Source organism: Coturnix japonica, chromosome 5, assembly GCF_001577835.2.
Source record: "Coturnix japonica isolate 7356 chromosome 5, Coturnix japonica 2.1, whole genome shotgun sequence".
Classification (NCBI taxonomy): Eukaryota; Metazoa; Chordata; class Aves; order Galliformes; family Phasianidae; genus Coturnix; species Coturnix japonica.
Window position 1 is genome coordinate 20,478,317 of NC_029520.1, and position 21,361 is coordinate 20,499,677.

The 21,361-nt window shown below is 37.2% G+C and overlaps 1 protein-coding gene across 2 annotated transcripts; it reads left to right on the plus strand.

The window, feature by feature from the left end:
- Positions 1–21,183, plus strand: SPI1 (Spi-1 proto-oncogene). Of its 2 annotated transcripts, XM_032445016.1 has the most exons (6): positions 1–384; positions 6,507–6,600; positions 13,572–13,759; positions 14,643–14,912; positions 19,126–19,282; positions 19,757–21,183. In XM_032445016.1, exons 1-6 carry the CDS (start codon positions 340–342, stop codon positions 20,071–20,073), a joined length of 1,071 nt encoding a protein of 356 aa, XP_032300907.1. In that variant the 5' UTR covers positions 1–339; the 3' UTR covers positions 20,074–21,183. The 2 variants fall into 2 exon arrangements, with proteins under 2 accessions (XP_032300907.1, XP_015720045.1); XM_015864559.2 differs by lacking the exon at positions 14,643–14,912 and having other exon boundaries at positions 12–384.
- The last annotated feature ends 178 nt before the right edge of the window (positions 21,184–21,361 follow it).

Genomic DNA, 21,361 nt, shown 5'->3' on the forward strand with positions numbered 1-21,361 from the left:
TCAAAGCTGTGATGATGTCACAGCGCACTGATAGACCCAAGGGCTATCTCCCTTCTACAGACATTTGATAAAATCAGGAACTTCAAATACAACTTGGAAAGAAGTTCACCTCAGAACCTATTAGGGCAAACTATGAAAACTTGTTAGGGTTATTCTCCTATCCTGAGATCCACCACTGCAAAGGGACTTTGCGGAGTCCAAGGATCTCATTTTTGTTCTTTTTTTTTTTTTCCTTCTTTTTTCTCTTCATTGTTTTGTTTGTTTCATGTGATTTTTCAAGTCAGTTATTCTGGATGTTTGAAAACTGAATTAAGAAAAATTCACTCTGAAATTGGCTGAATGTTGCAAGCTTGCAAAATGGAAGGATTTCCCCTCATTCCCCCTGTGAGTATGCGGGCTTTATTTCTAATGTGGATCATTGGGTTTAGTAGCAAAAGACAAAGTAAACCAGATTTTAATATTTGAGATTGTCCTCTTTTGGTCTACATTTGTAATGCTGGGAAAACAGGTTCGGGTGAATATATAAAGCTTGGGACAACATTACAATGAATGGGAAATTAATGTTTCCTTCCTACGCTTATATCGGATCTTGATCTCCATTTGCTTTCACAGATTAAATGTACACTAGTTCTGTATGATATGCATATGGCAAGCCAGTACAAGTGCCAGCTTTGTGGTATTAGGCCAACTCTTGCTTTAAGCTGTAATTTTTCATAATCTGGAGACTGTTATAATTCGCGTAATTAACTTTCTACCAGTCAGAGTTGTTGAATACTGATTTTAAGTACTGTTGGTTTTTGGACTCTGTGCTCTTTGTACTGATGGTGTTTTAGTCTCTGCCTTCACCTTCTTTTGAATCTGAATTTTCTTGAATTCACTTGTTGTAAAAAAGTAACTGGAGAATGATGAAAAAAACTCCACTGTGCTTAATTGGGCCTTTCAATATTTTCTGTTAGATGCAGATTCTTCCGGATGATAACAAGACTAGTTCTATCTTTTTTCCTTTTTTCTTTTTCTTTAATAACACTGAAGCATCGGGATGTTGTTGTAATGTATTCTACCATGAGTTTGAAGATTAGTTTTATAAAAAATGTAATGGCACCAGCCTGTCATTGAGAGACAAACCTTCACGGGGCATTTCTAAGAAAAATGGGACAAAGAGGCCCTAACAAGATTTTATGAAGTTTGTATAACCTAGAGTGATATCAGATAGGGTGCTTTAATTGGCTTTCTTTTTCTTTTTTTCTTTTTCTTCCCCCCCCCCCCCCCTTTTTAATGTGGTAGATAACTTACAGTACTTGCTTATGTGAAAAAAAGACAAGGCCCAACCAACAGTCCTTTTAACAAAACGCACATCATATTCACTTTTTCTATTGCCCCACCTAAAGAAAGTAAAGCCATATTTCCTTATCTTCAGATCTCCAGAAAAAACAAAAAAACAAACTCCCTGGTTATTTGAATTTCTTTTCTGTCTGGAATCTATATTGATTGAAAAAAATACTTGCCTCTTACATTTGGGAGATTGTTTATTCTAGCAGTTAATCAGTGGTGACCTTAAAGTTCACTATTTACCCAAAGTGTGAGAAGACTCTAAAAATCTTCTTTAATTTTTGAAAATATGTCAGCATAAGCATCCAAAAAAATTGAGAGTATAGGGAAAAAAAAAAAAAAAAAAAGAAAGAGTATAAATTTCTCAATATGTTACTTGGTGAGCTTAACAAAAATCCCCTTCAAAAGCACCCAAACCTTGTCCTCAACTACTCCAGCAAGCAGCATCTCAGTTTTATTATTATTGATGATTTTCTGTCTACTCATTCACTCAAAGCCAACTTTCCTGTACTCTTTTTTAAAGTACTGAATTCCAGTTCATACGTTGAACAATCTGGGGGGTTGGCCTCAACAACTTTCCAGCTCCTGAAATTCTATGATTCTGGGAGTAAATTCTAACATAGTCACACACACATTCTAATTTCTGTTGAAATTAGTATTTTGGCTAAAGTCAGGTGAATAAAACAACAGGCAGTAAAATACAATTACATCTTAAAGGAACACTTGGTGGGGTAATTTGTTTCTTATTTTTGTGATTAATGCATTCAAAAGTGAATATTTTTGTGTTTCGTACTTTCAGAATTGTTTCAAGTGCACTCTGAGCAGGGTGAGTTACAGCCCAAGCATGGCATCACTATAAACGTCTGTGCCTCTTGGGACTTTTTCTGAGAAGAGACATTACCCTGTTTCTACACAAGGGTTCCTGTGAAGCAACATTTTCCTCCTCTGCCCCTCCCCATTCAGTTGAGGGTGGGTCAATAACTGCCTTCCTCCCAACTCTGCTAGGAAACTCTTGACCGTCCTTTGGAAAATGCTACTCAAATGGTTTAGGAGTACACATCTTTCTCCAAAGACTATGAATATTTTTATGACAGAGTTCAGCAAAGTGGACCCAAGCCTTCCAAGTGGGAGCTATTCATATCCAAATTCCTAAGTAGTCATCTGTCACAGCTCTGAATGGAGGCTTGAGAGGAAAAAAAAGCCTCTCCAATGCTTGCTGTCCCATAAAACTGCTTCACTCCAGTGGTCTGGTAAGGCTGGCCCAATGAGCGATCATGTTATCATTTTCACTCATCTTTTCTAAAATAGTTATACTGTTAATATATAATATAACTGTTAATATAGTTAACCTTGGCCTTAAAATTTGTGTCAGCAGCACATTGTTGGAAACCATGTAGAGTATTTCTGTATCACATGCCAGTGAATAGTTACATTGGGATAACAATGAAAGCATTCAGTGAAATTATGATCACCTGGAATCATTTGACAAGGCCAATTTTCAAATTGTTATTCAATTGAATCTCCCGTATCGCACTTAACTAATGCCAACCAAACCTTCTCCAATAAGTTCTGTGGCTTTTCCCTTGAGTTTCCAGAGTAGAGAAGGAAGATATAAGCAACTCACCATTTACCAAAGTCTGTGGCAGATAAAATCCTGTTTACTGACCCCTTTCTTTTGGTTGGAATATGGTTTTAGATAACATACTGCACTGCAGGGCATGCAGGAAAGGAGATATCAACTTCAGACCACAGCTATGAGTTGCTAACAAATCTTTCAGTCACTGTTTTACAGGAAAACAATTGATAGAACAAATGGCCATTGAAATCAGCTGAAAAGTTAATTGTAAAGTAAATCATTATTTGCTTTTTGTCTGGTGAAACAAAATAGTTCAGTGTCATGGAAGTGCTATTAGTAAGTAAGATGGTGAAATGTGTGTGTGGGTGGGGAGGTTCCAGAGAAGGACAAAGTGGGTAATTAGTGCAAGAGGCAGCATGGGGTGAAACCTCTTTTTTCCAACTAGAGACAAGTAAGCTTTAAATAAAACCTAAAAGAAGACAACTCTAAGGGAGATTAAAATCAAGTTTGTGGATATATTTTATCTATTGAATAGAGGAAAATATCTCACATTTTCATAGGATAAAGATAATCATGGAATATATGATAGGCAAACATACTTAAATATGTAAATATCCCATATTAATTATTGTACTCTTGAAGATCAAACATCAAGATGGAAAATGGTTCCCATTTCAGGTCCTTTGTGGTGATGGATTGGTCCAGGTTATGTAAATAAATAAGGACGGACATATACACATTCTATCCAATGGACTACTAGGCAGAAAAAAAATCAAGAAAGAAAATTTCTACAATTCATACTAAAGAGACTAAGTCCCAGACTTGCAACACAGAGTACATAAACACAGTGATCAATGTAAAAGCAGACTGCTTTGAAGATGCAGAGTATCTGCATCTCTACATTCAATGAGAACTGTAAATATTAGGGAAATTGTTTTGTTTTAAGAGTCCATTTAACACACCTTCCTTTAGCCCTGGTCATTGTATACATCTGAACTTGTAAAACGAGCTTTTGATCAGTAGGACTTCATTGTCAGCTTTCAGTCTGTGAAAGGCCATTGGCTGATAAAGTATATATTAGACTGAAATACAAGAGTTTGGAAAATCTTAGGGAAGAAGAGACAGCTAAGGAAGAATGCAACTAGGCAAGTCAATTATTCTTTTCCATGTCTAAAATTGTTGTCATTTATTTTCTTTTAGACTGCTGTTTGAACTATAAAAGCATGGCTGATAACGTTTTTGTTGTCACAGTAGAAATTTTATACATAGCAAATAAAGCTTACTTGACTGTATACTGATTTCTTTGGAAAGTTGTTTACTATTGGAGTTACAACTTTTGATGCAATTGTATATGGGAAATATGTATAATTTCAGACAGTTTAGCATATTTGAATTGAAAGGAAACAAGTTTGTGTTGTTATTTTTTTCCACATGATGTGCTGTTCTATGATTTTTTTAACACCGGTTTCTTCCAATGAGAATGATACTCATTTTCCATTTGGATGTTGAAGTCTCTCTGTGTTTTCCTCTGAATTATGACAGATGACCATTTCTGAGTATTAATTCTGATATCCCATAAAGACAGAACTTCATAGTGACATTCTTCAGGCTACACAATTTTAACAGAAAGAATATATTTATGAATACGAAGTAGTAGGGTGAATTAATTTACACAGATAAGGAAGACAAGAAATTCCATTCAGAATGTCATCTTCCTGTCTGGTCTACAAAGAAAGCAAAGCCAAGCCTCATTGCTTTTTCTTTGATGAGATCAGAGAACACTACAGGTGTGAGAAATCAAGATGACTGAATGCATATAATCAGTCATGGTTAGAGAGAACACAAAGAAAATAAGCATAGTAAAAACTGAAGCACTGGAGAGAAGTCATGTGTGCTGCCTGTCTCTTTTGATCACCTCTCTGAGATCCAAAAGTGGGTTACCCATTTCATTAAATCTCTGCTAGACAAAGGGAAATCTTATTGGAATCACAGTGATTTGGAAAGGGAGACTGAAACTATTACTTCTAGAGACCAGAAATAAGAGGAGTCTCTTAAATGGTATTCCTGCTGTTGTACTAGTAGATGATATTCTCTTTCTTTAGCATTTCCTTACTGTCTGTTTCCAAAGTATTTCCTTACAGTGTCTATTGTAGGTTATAATTTTCTCAAGATTTCCTCAGAACAGCCGTTTATCATCATAGATTACTTGGGGAGCTGATAGATAGGCAATGGATTTGCTCCTGAGGCTTTGAGTATTCCATGGGTCTAATGACCAGGCAATGCGTATGTTCTGGAAGCCAGGATGTTTTAAGCAATTTTACTGCCAGATTCTAATAGAATAAACTGATAAAACATCTATCTGGTATTAAAGATATATGAAGGTCCAAGGTACTTTCCAAAATTGTTCTCTAACCTTTTGTGTTCTAACATCTTAATCTTCTGGGAATAAGTCCATCTTTTTCTTGACCTGCTTTCTTCAGTATCATCATAAAAAATAAATTCTTAGGAAATGGACAAATTTTTAGTACCAAATTTCTAACAGAATGAGATGACAAATAGAAGAATTAAATGCAGGAGTTAATGAGCAATGGCAAGTCTGATCTAGTTTTCTCCAGGAAGAAATCCTTTCCTTTTGTCAGCTGCTTATCTACCACCTCCATTTGGATCTTAAGGGCAATTAATACCATAGGGTGCTTGTTCACAAGCAATCTAAAGCAGCAGAAAAAGAAAAGCCTCATCTGCATCTCTAGCATGCTGTCACCATAGCTTAAGCTCGCAAAAGACTGGTGAATATATGAGCACATAAACATATGCATATGTATTTCTATCAGTTATTGTATTATTTTAAGTTTATCCTTTTCCTTCAAGTTTGTTATGCAAAAGTCATTAATAGAGGAAAAATGGTTCTATTAGAATCTCTCAGAAATCATCTCCTTTCAGAGCAAATAGCAAGAAGGTTTTTCATTTCTACATTGCTGTTGACCTCATGGGACTTTTTTCAGATTGGAAGAAATTATTGTCATGAACTTAGTTGGCCACTGCCTTGCTAAAAATTCTTTTCCTGCCCTCTGTTGACATCATTACACCCCTACAAACTGTCACAATTTAGTAAGACCTGCTTAAAAACACCCAGAATATCGTGCTTAGGCAAGGCAAGTTTATTCTTTCTCTGTTGTGTACAGGAGAAAGAAGAAAAAGCATCTGTTACTGTAAAAGAGAATGTTTCTCTGCTGTACTGGTGTGGTGGTATCTTGGCTTGGGCCTCCTGTCCAAGGTACCTGGGCAGAAGGTTCAAGAGAGGGATATGAAGAACTTGTGCAATACCACATGTCAAGTTATGTTATACAGACAGCAGAAAATTCTCACAACATCTATGGATATGGATTTATTTTTCCATTATTATTATTTTCTTGCAGAACATTATTTGGTGTCAAGCATTTTACTTCTGCTTCCTTAAGAAGAATTTGAAGCCTCCCCCTTCTTTTTCTAGGCACTATAAAATATGTTGGCATCTTCTCTTCACAAGCAGATATGAATAATTTATAATTTTGAAGGAATTTGTCTAAGCTTACAGTTCTAAAAATTCCTTTTCGCTTTGCAGCCCTCTGAAGATATGGTGTCCTATGAGTCAGATCTCTACCGACAGCCCCATGACTATTACCAATATCTCAACAGTGATGGAGAGAGTCATGGTGGTAAGTTAAAAAATATCTCCTTGGAACATAAAGTCTCATGCTATACCACTGGAAAAAGATTTTAGGACAATCAGGAGAAGTACAAACAAGCTGCTGTGATCTATAACATTACAAGCACATAATTTTAGCTCAGATACGCTATTCCGCTTAATCTCTTCTGCTTAACGGTACTGTTCCAACCCTGCAATTGCAACACGGATTTCTCTGACAGAGAAATTAAAAAACAGTAAATGATGCAAGAGCCTTCCAGGACATTCAGTGTATTGCCAGGAAAGTGGGACTTCATGATCTCCATTCTTCATTATATTCAGGGCATTTTTAATTTCCTCTGCAGATCAAAAAACGTTCTGCTTGTTTCAGAAGTCAGAGGACATGAATTTGCAATACTATACTTCTCTTCTTGTGCTCCCATCTCCAGTTTCTTTCTGAATTAGGTTTTCAGTACTCTGTGCCTTTATTCTAATTCTGTTTCTCTGGCATTTGGCTTTTTCCAGCTCCATATATTTCTCTTTCTTTTGGTCTCTTCTACATGCCACCACACCTAGCTTCAACTTTCACTCTTCCTCCAGTATACCCAAGTACTTCCTCTCTCTAAATCTATGTAAAACTTCCTCGTTGCTGTTTATACATAAAACTAGCTAAAAGTAAAATAAATTGTCATTATTATTATGAACACAATTTCAAAGCTTTGGTATCTTCTGTATTTTCAAATCTTGTGGGGACTGAACTGTAAGTCAATGCAGAGGGGAGAGTCCTGCTCTGTGACTTTTGTCTACTGTGCAATACAATGGCCTGACAACACCACCCTGAAAATATCAGGGTCAATATTGACTCAAGAAGGAAAAGCACCGTTTTTCTGTATCACTTGTGGCAGTCCCTTCAGAACCTGGAATTTCCCTAAGAGACTCCTATTGATATAGCAACTAGACCCATCACCACATAATTTAAGGCATCTGACAATTTCATAGCATAGCACTATTTTATCTGTGGTGACAGAAATTACCTGAAGGGACAGCAAGTTACAGAACAGGGCATTACACTGAAAAAGATTCCTACCTAAATTTGTTCTCTACATCATATTCAGGAAAGACAAACAAGACAAATGATGTTCTTAAGTCCTAGAGACAAAGAATTACTTCATTTTTTAATAAGTTATCTCATGGCCTCTGTGAAGTAACATTCATCAAACCTAGGTAATTCCACATGGAAATTCAGGGTTTTTACAGTACAAACCAAGACTATTTACACATCCATAAAATGAGGATAACATTTATTATCTCAGAAGGCAATTGTGACAATTAAACAATAAATATAAAATATGCCATGTAGGAAAAAGCACTGGGAAAGGACATTTCTGTCATTAAACACAGGTTACATCAAGAAGCAACACCTCTTTATCTTTCATAGGCTTATCATTCCACCTGTTTTACTGCCCAATTTTTCTGCTGGAAGTCTGTTCCTAAGCTACACTGCTCAGATCATTAACATGATTTATAATAATTATTACAAAAACACAACATCACCTTTGTGGGTTATGGCCTAAGTCATACCCATACTTTTCAAAAAGACTCCAAAAAATCAACACCATTTAACAATTTAACTCCTGCAATAAGTGGTTATGGAATAGGCAACTTCATCCCCGCCTGAACATTTCATTCTAATTTTTATTTATGACAGCACTTGCAATGTAGTTTGTTATGTCCAAATACCTAACATGTCAAATGCTCTCCTGAATTAGTCACCATGTAAGAGACAATGAACAACAGTGCATCCAGAGGGAGTGAAGTACACAAAGTGAAAAGCCAGGTAGCGAGGATATTGAGAAAAGCCATGCAGAAGCGCAGGGAAGTTATGAACTACTAGCTGTTCAGAACAATGTGGATAAAAGTGCAATGGCTGACAAATTATGGGGAAAACGAATAAATAAGGTGCTGCAGTGATAATGGTGAAGTAAAAAAGCACAACTAGATTAGAAAAAAAAAAAAGAAATAGAACAGAATTGTGGAAGAGGAATTCAGCTTTAGATACAGTGAGATTACTAAGAATATATACAGAACAGTTTTTATAGAATCATAGAATGGCCTGAGTGGAAAAGGACCTCAAAGATCATGTAGCCCCCCTGCCATAGGCAGAGCCGCCAACCACTAGACCAGGCTGCCCAAAGCCACATCTATCCTGGTCTTGAATGCTCCCATGGATGGTGCACCCACATCCTCCTTTGGAAACCTTTTCCAGTTTTGCAGGCCTAGTGCCAGATACAACAAATAGGTACTACAAGACATAATAATTATCCTGACTGTGCTGATGTAGGACTGCTAACAAAATAGAAACTAATTAGGAGTCTTGCTCAAGCATCAGACTATCTCACTCACTGATAACAAATTATTTTTGTGAAGGAGGTAGGGCAGTGGGTTAAACTGTAAATCTGTGCTACATACATTGCTGACACTTTTCTGGAAGACAATGCTAAAGACAACCCTTACTCCATGTGTACTTGAGTAGGTAGCGTAGGTAGCAAAATGCACATGGCACATCAGCTAACTTAATACATAAGGGATCACTGCCAGTAAGTGAACACTCAATCTAACATGCAAAAACACACCACAGAAAATCCATGTGTTGGATCATAACATGCACTGTCTGAATTTATTTTGCATGCCATAGTTCAATTATTTTGTAAATACTGTAAGCACATACTTTCATAAAGGACAGAAACTACTTTGAGTGATCATGTATTAGACAGTCACTCTGTCCTGAGACTGTTCAGTAGTGAGTCTGTAAACGCAATATAGCATATTTTGTAACACTAACACAATCTTAGTAATTGCAGATTTATCTCTACTTTATTACTAACCAGCTTTGGCTTAATAAAAATCACCTTTTGTTTGAAGCTGAATGTTGACTATTGTTTATTTTGTTGATAGCCTCAATAGAACTTACCAGTTTTAGCAGGCTGGAATTTTATTTTCTTCCCACCTCCTGGAGTAATGTGATCATATAAAAAAACTCTGATTTGATTTTGTTAGGATTTTAGCCAATGTAGAAAGGAGGAAAGTCCAAACATGAACCTTAGCCATAAACACTACAAGGAAAATAGAAAGAACTCCAAACTCCATTTAAAAATCCCCTCACATTTTTAAGACATTCTCATGACTTCCTGGGTCTGACTTAGGGATTTTCAAACATTTAACATTATACAAATACTGAAGTTTGTCAGATTTAAAGCGAGAGTTTATGTGATTCTGTTGCTAATAGAGATAATACTGCTAAATTGCTCAGTACTATGGCATTTTACTCAACATAAAGCAGTCTTGTAGTTAATCATTTTGCAGTGTCATCCAATATTTTTCTCATTTCCTTTATGGGCTTTTTCTTGGTTTGCTTTTTTTCTGACAAGTGAAACACAATGGGAACATCTAAGCTGTACAATGTGGTAGAAAGAAATCCTCTGCCACATTTAGTATCTGTGCAGCAAAGGGCAGAACCATTCAGCCACTAGATCAGATCATAAGCACAGCCATTTCAGGACTCATCATCTTAGATGAGGCAAAAGTACTGTGCTGACAGAGCTGTTGCATTTCCTGTTAAGAGCTGGCTCAGAAATTTCTTGCACAGTTTTGCACTGCATGATGAAAATGTACCTTGTTACTCTATAATAAACACTTTTCCTAAGCCTATTTCATATTTTAGCTTCTGGATCTGATGTTATTTGTCTGTTATAACAGGAGCAAAGCAACCTACATTGGGCAAAGGATGACCAAGAAACTACAGTAATGTTTCCCATTTTTAGATTAAGGATCTATCTCCATGGCAAACAGTAGCACAATGTTTTTATGTCCACTATTGCTTCCCAACAGTCTAACATGCCTCGTGCCATTGGAGGCAGTTTAGAGCTCATGATTGTCCTTCCTATAACCTTTCACTACATACAACACCAAAACAAACACCGTCTCCATGTCTCTATAAGAGAGATTTTTTTTTCACATCCTCTTTCACTTCACAAGAATTTTCTCACAATGACTCCATTATGTAGCCATTGCTTGGCTTTTAATTACATTTTCCTTGACCAAAATAATAGACACTTTCCATTTCTAGAATCTTTTTCTCCTTTATTTTTTCTTCTCTCCACTTTAATTTTTGTTGTTGTTGTTGAAAAGAATTACTATGCATTATTAAACTAACAGTAACAAGAACATGGAAGGGAATAACTCTAATACCCGCAGATGCAGATAATTAGAGTGTTAAATTTTTATTTTATTTTATTTTTTAATGTGCAACAGCTTAGGCAAGAAGGTTTATTGTGGAGAAGTGCAGAATTTGGAATTTCACTTTCAATACACCTAAACCAGTATCTTTTTCTTAAGTATTGCTGTGAGACTGTCAATAACTTAGAAAGATACAGAGTTTTCTCTTCTGTCACAGTTTTAATATGCTAAAGTAATTTCTGATATATATTTATTTTGTAACATTTTAGTATTATGTGGTTACTGATAAGTCCTCGTAATAGTACTTTTTACAACAGCACATAGTTCGATAAAAAAGGAATTCAGTAATGAGCAATTAATATGAACATGCAGAAATAATGTTCCACTGATTTTTTTTTTAATTTTTTTTTTTTTTTTCCCAAGAAAGAATATAGAACAGCCCCAGAGACAGCAGGAACCTTGTTATAAGCTTATTATAGGCTTCAGCAGATTAAGAAGTATCTTGAAGTACAAAAATGTCATTGACGATAAAAATGTTTAAGAATCAGAAGTAGACTACCTGGAGTATGCATGCGTAAATACTCATGGCAATTCATGTTAGAAATATACTGTCTTGATTCTTTACTACCTTAGCTACTACAAGTAAGACAGCTGAAAATGTACTGTTGACATCCTGACAGAGTTTTGTCTAGGTTTTGTTATCCTTATGATTATTAACTGACCTCTTTTGCTGCAGTAAATATTCAAATTCAAAGATCTTTGAGAAGATACACTGACATCTGACTAAGGAGCTTCTGCACAGGGAGCAGAGTGAAATCACTTGAAGGAACAAGAGCATAGATTAACCATGCAGTATATTAACAATTTATCATATGGGTTGCCAGTGGTAGTTGGGTCTCTGTGGTTGGCTCTAAGTAAAGAACTCTTCAGTGAATAAACCAAGTGAAAGCACAAGTTAGTATGGCTCAGACTTCCAAATAAGCAACTACGTTTCAGACTGAAAGTGTCCGAACTCTCCTATAGGAGAGGAAAAATAGATAACTTGTGCAGTCATACTCATGTGCTCTGCCATTCCCTGAGCAGATTTGAATGTAACAAGTACCTGGGGGTATGTTGCATCCACAAAATCCCTTCTACAAGAGAAAATGAAATTTATCTCTAACACTAAGCTAGGAAGAATTGCTATTTTATAATAATGCATTAAAACTTAGGGCTATAAAATCATATTTAGCCCATGGAAAGTGCTGTGCTATACAACAAAGCAAAGAAATTACAAAGTAATACAGCACCTCCCCAAATACTTTTATGAGCACATTTCCATCCCTTAAACATGAAGTTTGGTTTGTCCATGGTTCGTTCACAATTTAGAAAAGTAGGAAGGACAAAGAAAGCAATTACTAGCATAGTTAATAGTCTGCTAGAGCCTCCAAATACAGACCTGAAATATATAGGTGGCTACAAGTTACAACTTAGCAAGTACAATTACACTTGTAATAAACATGTCACTGTGGTCCCTCTAAAGGAAGCCACACTCAAAGTTACGGCCCCCATTTTGAAATCCCCCGTGAGGCGAGACTTTTGCTTGAAACATAAATGGGGAAGGATGAGAAGTGAGAGCCTGAGAAAAAGAACAAAATTGATACTGAGGATACAATATTCATAGTACAGTAGATAATGTCATAGACAATAACACCATACTGCAGAATGAGGCAATTGCTCTTCTCTTTACTACTTCAGTAAAACTACACTCGGAACAACATACTTAGTTTTGCCCATCACATTCAGAACATTGCCAAGAGCTGGGAGAACGTTCAGAGAAATGCACAAGTATAATTAAGGAGCTGAATACACAGGTTTATACTGAAAGACTGAGGGTGGGGAAGAAATTATTTGTAATAATACAAAAGAAGAAAACTTGGAATAGCAAGATATAAACTGTAAGAGTTACATGAAATTATAAAGAAATTCTGGTGTTAAACAGAGCGATGTATGAACAATTACAGTCTGGAGGGCTAGATCCAAGCTTAGTGAGAGCAGAGGACATGATGTTGACTTTGATTTTAAACAAGATTATACATAAATATGTACATGATTATGACTGCATGTAAGAGAAATATAGCTTGCAATGATACAAATTTCATCTAGCAGATTTAAATTTGGAGCAGCAAAAATGATATGAAATTTTTGGAGAGCTTATATTGAACAGTGATCTAAAACTGAGAATAGTATGGAAATTAATCCAATTTCAGAAGAAAATAAATCAAGAAACAGATCACAGAAATGTGTTGTGAAGTCCTGTGCCTTGTGTGTAGCATTCCTGCAACTTTTTGTTAATTGTTGAAAATAAAGAATTTTCATATACTCATTTCCATGACATGAGGAAAACAGCAACAACAATCTGACAGTATGTAAATTGGTTTACTTTTGGAGAATGAAAATGTAGGATTGTTACAGCCTCTTCCTAAGAAAGGCACCAACATTAATATCTCTTGCATCTTGTGCTTCATTCTCACCAAAATCCATCTCTCTTTCTAATATAAATTTCCTACATAACGAGGCATAAGTGCTGCTTTCCAGGCATATGTGTTTTGGAGATTAGGGAAAGAAACTTTACAGAAATATACAGAGATTGTCACCAAGGAAAGACAAGTCTACGGGGATAGCATGGAGTAAGCAGAAAGGAGAGTGGCAAAAGCAGAAACCAGTGAAAGACATGTAAATGCTGTGTTTCTTACTTTTCTAATGACAAACTTTTATTTTCTTTAGATCATTACTGGGAATATCATTCACACCACATGCACAGTGAGTTTGAGACCTTTGGAGATAACCACTTTACAGAACTGCAGAGCGTACAGCCTCCCCAGCTGCAGCAGCTCTACAGGCACATGGAGATTGAACAAATGCATGTCTTGGATTCTACAATCCCAACCACACATATTGGACTCAACCATCAGGTATGGTCACCAACCCTTATGCAGAATTATGGCCACGGTTAAGGACAAGGAACAGATTGCATCAGGGAATGCATAATTTTATGCCAAAGGGATTGCTTATGAATTATATGAATTCTTACTGCACAAACACTTGATATAAAACTCATTATTCTCAGGACAAATGTGGCTTAGACATTCTTTTAATCAGGATGATGAGAAACCATGTTCCTCAAAATGTGCATAAAAAGATTATTGCACTTTGTGGAGGTTTCTGAAGTTCAGATTTTTTAAAAATTTGGAATGAAAATAAATTGTTTTGAAATTCTACAGAGAAACCGGGCCTGAAAAGCTGTGCACTGTAGTAGCAAAATAGTCCTTGGCTCCTGGGCAGTATTCTGAACTGCAGAGTGTCAGGAATGTTTTAAAAGTTTCCAAGCGACCCCAGCAAATTTATATGATCTACAGCAAGGAATCATAGTAAAGATAAGTCATCAGTGATGTTATACTGTGGCCAACCTACTTGTGTTTTCACAGAATCATAGAGTGGCTTGGGTTGGTAGGGACTTCAAGGAACAAGTTCCAACACCCCACCACAGAAGGGTTTCCTGCCGCTAAATCAGATACAAGATCAGATTGCCCAAGGCCCCATCCAACCTGGCCATAAACAACCCCAGGGATGGGGTATCTATAACCTCGCTGGGCAACCTGTTCCAGCACCTCAATGCTCTCTCAGTTAAAAACTTCCCTGATATTTAATCTAAATCCTTTTTCCTTTAGTTTAAAACACTTGCCCCTTATCATATCACTATCTGCCCATGTAAAAAGTTAATTCCTCTCATTTACAAATTCTCTTTAAATATTGGAAGGCCGCAATGAGGTCTCCCTGCAGCCTTCTCTTTTCCAGGCTGAACAACCCCAGTTCCTTCAGCCTGTCTTCACAGGAGAGATGCTCCAGCCCTTGGATCTTCATGGCCCTCCTCTGGACCCTCTCCAAAAGCTCCACATCTTTCCTGTGCTGGGGACCCCAGACTTGGACACAGTACTCCAGCTGGGGCCTCATGAGGGCAGAGCAGAGGGGGACAATCACCTCCCTGGCCCTGCTGGCCACCCATCTTCTGATGGAACCCAGGATACCATTGGCCTTGGAGACTGCAAGCGCACTCTGCTGCGTCATGTTAAGTTTTTCATAAGCAAGGGCCTCTAAGTTCTTCTCAACAGGGCTACTCTCAAAGAATTCTTCTCACAGTTTGTTTTTATCTGAAAGTAGCTAAATCATGAGCCAAAACACACTACCTTGCCTCTTGCAAAAAAAAAAAAAAATATATATATATATATAAATATATATATAAAATATATATATATATATATATATATATATATATTATATATATATATATATATAATACTAATACTAATACAATATATAATATATAATTTATATATATATAAATATATATATATATATAATTGTGCTCTGAAGTACAGCAGTCACCAAAGTGCCGGTGAATGCTCACTAAAGCTGAAATTATAATGAGTTCCATGGTGTTGCAAAGATATTAGAGCAAAGTGGGTATGGAGACCACTTTTAACTCCTGATCCAATAAGAATATGCCCCATTTAATTGTTGGAAACAACCAGAAAGCTGTGTTATCTTGTGCCAAGGAGTTTCCCAGAGCAGACAAAGTACAGTAATGTGCTCAATACAATACAGGCTAGGAATGAGACCAGAGAAAGAACTGTTTGCTGATTACCCTTCTGCATGTAATGGTGCCAATGCTGAGATTTTGTGAGAGAAACTGGATGCACACAATTATTATTTTAGGGGTTTTGCTTGTTCGAAGCAAACTGAAATTGAATGTAAATGCCATACTAAACAAGTTTAAAATTGAGTAAATTAACATGATCAACAGGAAACTGACTTACTGAAAACCATCAAACTTACTAAGTATCACTGAGAAAAAAATAATAAATCAGGAACTGAATATAAGATGTAGTTACAAACAAAAAATTAGGACAAAAAATAGAACATCATCCTATTGGAATCTTCAGGTTCTTTCAGTTGCTCAGTGCCAACAGCCAGCATGTAACAACCGTTACATCCAACCAAAGGCAAAAAATAAAAATTGACCATGTTACAGTGTCTCTGGAAACACCACCAAAAAACAAGAGAGGGTACTTCTGTTTAACCCACTTTCGTTCTCTTCAGTTGTCATCTTTTGTCTCAGGAGTACTGTCAGAGAATTAATTTTGTGGCACTGTGTTCTCTCTCTCCCAAAGGAGAGAAGACACTAATAGATCCCATCACTACCCTCCTCTTCCTAACCAGCTAGGAATCTTTGTTTTTGTGTTTGGTTTTTTTTCACTTTAACCTATGGTTGCTCATGCACGTGGTACTCAGCATGCTCTGAAGTTCAGACTTTGCTGCATCTCAGCCACAGTTCTAGGCAACACTTTGCTATTCAAGGCATTTCTAAGGAAACTGAAGCAGGAAGGAAAATTTATTCCTCAGCTGAATTTTCCTCTTAACTAACTTCCTCTGGCTGTCATGCAGAGTTACACTTTGTAAGTAATGGAAAAACATGCAAAGATACCTAGGTCTCATCTCTCCAATGGTAACGCCTCCTATTTATTTCTACTTAAATTGCAGTACCACTATTTGACTGAACAAATTCTCAGCTACAAAATGCTGTTTTTCAAAACAGTCACCACCATTAGTTATGCATTTTCACCAGTGATGAACAAGAGCCTGCATGCCATGCTCATAAAAATCCGCATCAGCAGAGGTGACCCATTCTTTAACATCTCCTATGGCTGAATCATTGCTAGAAAAATGTTGCCCACAGTCCTTCACTGTTGCTGTCTCCAAAGCTGAAATACACCATCCACTGCCTCACTATACTCGCATCCACTGCTTGATCTGCATAAACATTCAGCAAGCATCAATGAAGGTCAGTCGGTGCCATTTTTTTGCACACAGTGGAATTCAGTAACACACTTTTGTTTCAGATGCACTTCCACATCAGACGCCATTTTGTCAGACTGCTCCTCTGCTGCCATCTGTTGTATAGCAACAAAATGTAATGGAATATTGGCTGGAAGGTTCATCCTCTACTGCCATACCATCAACATCCACCTCTGAGGTTGTGGGCCAACATAAAAAAAAAGCCAGAAAGCATAACTTTCAGAGCAGACCTTGTATTTCTCTGGTCTTCAATTGATAGAATACTACTTTATCAAATCAAATTCAAAGCACAAACGGTCTTCAAACAACAGTACCTTCAAACAGATGGTCTATTAATAAAAATGAAGAAAAGAATATTTACTCTGAAGGGAGAGTGAAAGAAATGGAGGCACTGAGGCACTGCTGACCTGGGTGTAAGCAAAAGTACAGGAGACAGGAAAAATAGAGACAGAATGAGGAAATTTTGTTTAGTGCTCAGGTTAGTCTCTGCATGTTCCTTTGCTTGTGAGATGCATCTTCCACAGCATGTTCCCACTTTCCCACTTTCCCACTCCAGCTCCAGCAGAATCTACTCCCACTGCTCCCCAGTACACTCCAGGTTTCCACAGCCTTTGTCTTTGCAGAGACAGCAGGTTCTGCTTCCTCCGTTCTAAAACATCATCCCACCTTCTCATTCCCCTTCCCCCACAACATTCTTTCCTTGCTACCCCCGAGGCTGCAGCTTTTGTAACTGTAGAAAAGCTGAAGGTGACTCTGTGGTGAGGGCTGAAGTTTTGCTCTTGGGGATCTGACAGGAAGCTTACACACACTCTTACCCAATCCTGGCCTTCCTGCTGTGTTCAGCTCCAACCAATCTGCCAACTCATTAACCGTCAGCTGCTCTGCCTTGAAACCAGCGCTTTGCACACTACTCCTTATTGGGACATTTTAAACTGGTGCAAAACTCATCTGAAAAGCACCACTTGGCCAAGCCTGACATCGGGTGGGTGGTTTGACTCATGAAATGAACACCCACTCCGTGCTTCAGCACCTAAATTTGTAGAGAGGGAATCACACTCAAAATGTCGTGTCATGATGGAGGGAAGGAAGAACAATTCAAAAGGAGCTCACCTCTCATGGTTAGCAATCTGTCTCCTTTCATGGGAACCACATTTTATTTCCTGCTAAATTTGAGGGATGGTTGTTTTTTTGTTTTTGTTTGGTTGGTTGGTTTTTATTTATTTAAACGTAGAAATTAGGTTCTTACTCCCTGCTCCTCAGACTGGTCTATTTCTTATTCTTCATCAAGGAGCTGCAGTAATTACAGGCAGTTGATCATGAGCCCTAACAAACTACAACATAACTGAGAATTTGCAGAGGTGTGGTGTATTCCATACTGCTCCTGACAAGACCTCTATATAAGGCCAAGGGAATTCCCTAGCATAGAAGCCAGCTTGCTAGCTCTGCAGATGAGAAATCCCCATCAACAGAGAACTTTCAAATAGCTGCTTAGGAAAAGAAAACATGATCCAATATAATGTATCCCCAGTGGTAAGGCTATTTCTTTCCTCAAGTGGGAAATTCAGGACAAGAAGCTGATAGACATGTGTAACCCTGGCTCCAGAGATAAATGCAGTTCCACAGTCATTTAGCGTTGTCAGAAGCAACTAAATCTGAGAAAGGAATTGAACCAAGAGCCAAGGACAGTCAAAGAGGCTATGCTGGGGAAAAAACATTCAGCTTTCCCAAATCCAGAAAAGCAGAAAGGAAGTTGATCTCAAAAGTGATTGTATGCAGGGGATGGATAGCAGAGATCAGAAACTCAACTATCTTGGTACATAACCACTATATAGCAAGAGTCCGGCTGTGTTTTGGAAGCACTGAAGTTATTTTCAGAGCAATTATTACCAATAGAGCTTTTTTATTCAGAAGGTTAGAATTTGGATTTTCACTTAAAAAAAAAAAAAAAAAAGGTTCATGCAATTATCAGTATATTAGGTAGAACACTAATTATAGTAATATATTGTCTTTAACAAGAAAAAAAACACTACAAAAAGTTCTTAGTCTATCTCCATCATCAGCAAGAAGAGATGCATGTAAACTAGAAAGAGAAGGTACTCAGGAGGGCAATATCACTTGCATAGGATATAACATATGAGAAAGTTCTTTCACAATATAATTTCTCCTTCTCTTGTAAATATTTTTTTCTTAAGATGCATCTCTGCACATATGTTAAGTGTTGACTGTTATGTGGAAGTTTTTTTTAATCTGTGTAGTATTTATTTTTAATGCCTCTAAGTCATTCACTGTTAACATAAATAAACTCACATGCTTGTTGCTTTCTCCCCCCTTTCTCTGTAACTCTCTCTCTGACATCTCAATTTTTCTCTCAATGCCCTTATTCTCTGCTTCTACCTGCTCCCCCTACTACTCTTTTCTCTCAAAGGTTTCCTATTTGCCCCGGATGTGCCTACAGTACTCCTCTCCACCACAGCCCAGTTCTGATGAGGAGGACATTGAAAGGCAGAGCCCACCGCTGGAGGTATCAGATGGGGAGACTGATGGTGTGGACCCTGGGCCTGGAATCATGCATGGTGAAACAGGTCAGTGAAAAGAGGGATTTCATGGTGTTTCTTTCTGAGCAGCTATTACATTACTATGACAATAATGAATAAAAAAGTAGGACTGCTGTGTTAGTATTTTATCCCACTGCCAAACCTTATACTTTCCCTGACTCCTTTGCATTCTCTTGTTCTTTGAATCTTTTGTCACTACAGTTGTATCTGTATCTCAAATATTTTTTCATGTACTCCTACCACCCACTTCCTTTTGTTTGGTTTCAAACAATTGGTTTCAAACAATTATCTTCACCCTATAGAAAAGGTTAGATCTTTGGAATTTCTTATTCTTATGTTTTTCTTCTTGGCACACCAACCCACTTTATGTCTACATGGTGCAAAACTGTCTATTATTATAAATACAACAAATTGAAGAAATACACAACTGACAAATTCTCCTGTTCCATCAGATCCTGCACAATAATACTAATGTTCCACTGCCTTTTTTCTCTCATGCAGGCAGCAAGAAAAAGATACGTCTGTATCAGTTCCTTCTGGACCTTCTTCGCAGTGGAGACATGAAGGACAGCATCTGGTGGGTAGATAAAGAAAAAGGTACTTTCCAGTTCTCCTCCAAACACAAAGAAGCACTGGCACATCGTTGGGGCATACAGAAAGGCAATCGCAAGAAAATGACCTACCAGAAGATGGCACGGGCTTTGAGAAACTACGGCAAGACAGGGGAGGTCAAGAAGGTCAAGAAGAAGCTGACCTACCAGTTTAGTGGAGAGGTGATGGGAAGGGGGGTCACTGATAGGAAGCATTATCCTCACTGAAGCCATGGGACCCTAAGCAAGAAAAATATTAAGACCTCCTGGTTGGAAACCAGCAGAGGAGATGGACGCGTCTTTCTCTTTGCTTCCTGTGCCCCCTTCTCTGCCTCTAAAGGGCTTTTACCATCAGATGTTTCTGGTACGAATTCCCTTTTTCAGCATCTGAGAATCCTAAACATGACAGAATTCTTTGCTTCCATCCTACAAATTGGACAGAGTTGGGAAATATAAGCAATGTACAAATATATTATTGTCATGAAAGATTTTTTTGATTGTATTGTAACTGAAGAATACAGCTGATGAAGTTTTGCCTTCAAGGGTGGTGCTGTGTCACTCACGGTGACACTGCATTAGCTTACAGCTTTCAAACTAGCATTAATACAGGCTCTGCTGCAGCTCTCAAAGCTAGAAGTCTGCAGATCTGAGAATGATACTAGTTCTTTTGAGTAGTAATAACATGTACATATTTAATAAAATTTGATATAATTAAGTTCTAGTGTTTGCATAATAAATGATTACTTCACAAACAAATCTCATGTGCGTTCAATCATGCGGATACAGCTCACGTAAAACACACTGGGCTACAGGGCTTTTCCCCTTTGCCCCTACTTTTACTTTAAAACGTCATCAATTCTATCAAATATAGTACCAGAGATAATAGGTGACATTCATTACAGTGAAAGAAGCTACAGTACTAAACCTGAGTTTAGAATATACAGATATATCTTTTATTTTTATTTTTTTCTGTTCAAATGAAGCCTTGTCAATTGAAGAACAACTATAACTTGGTATAACTAACTTATGCCATTCTTTGTATAGCTCTATCCAGTTTAGGACATAAGAATTAATCATCATCTTCTGTGGTTTCAGTCATTTTCCTGCTCTTGTTCTTTCCTGTTGCTTATTTATCCACAGTGGCATCTTGACATTGGCTTAAGAACTTTTCTGGAAAATGAGTTGTCTTTATCATGTTTTTGCAGATTTCTGCCTCAAGAAGTTTTTAAGCTTTTAATCATGGAATTTAATCCCTACTGTAAAACAATAGTAACTAATAACAACTGCATTGTACAAGTTACGCTCAAAATGCAAAATAAAAGAAAATTCAGCGCCTGAGATAGAATGGAAAATTTACCCTGTGCAACTGAAAATGCTTAAGAAAACCTACACCAGCAAACACTAAGAAAAAAAAAATTAACGCTTTAGTATTATTTAACATATCTCAGCTGTGGTTAACCACTCAGAAATCAGGAAATGTCATAATTACTGAAATTAATGAAGCCTCTTTCCCTCC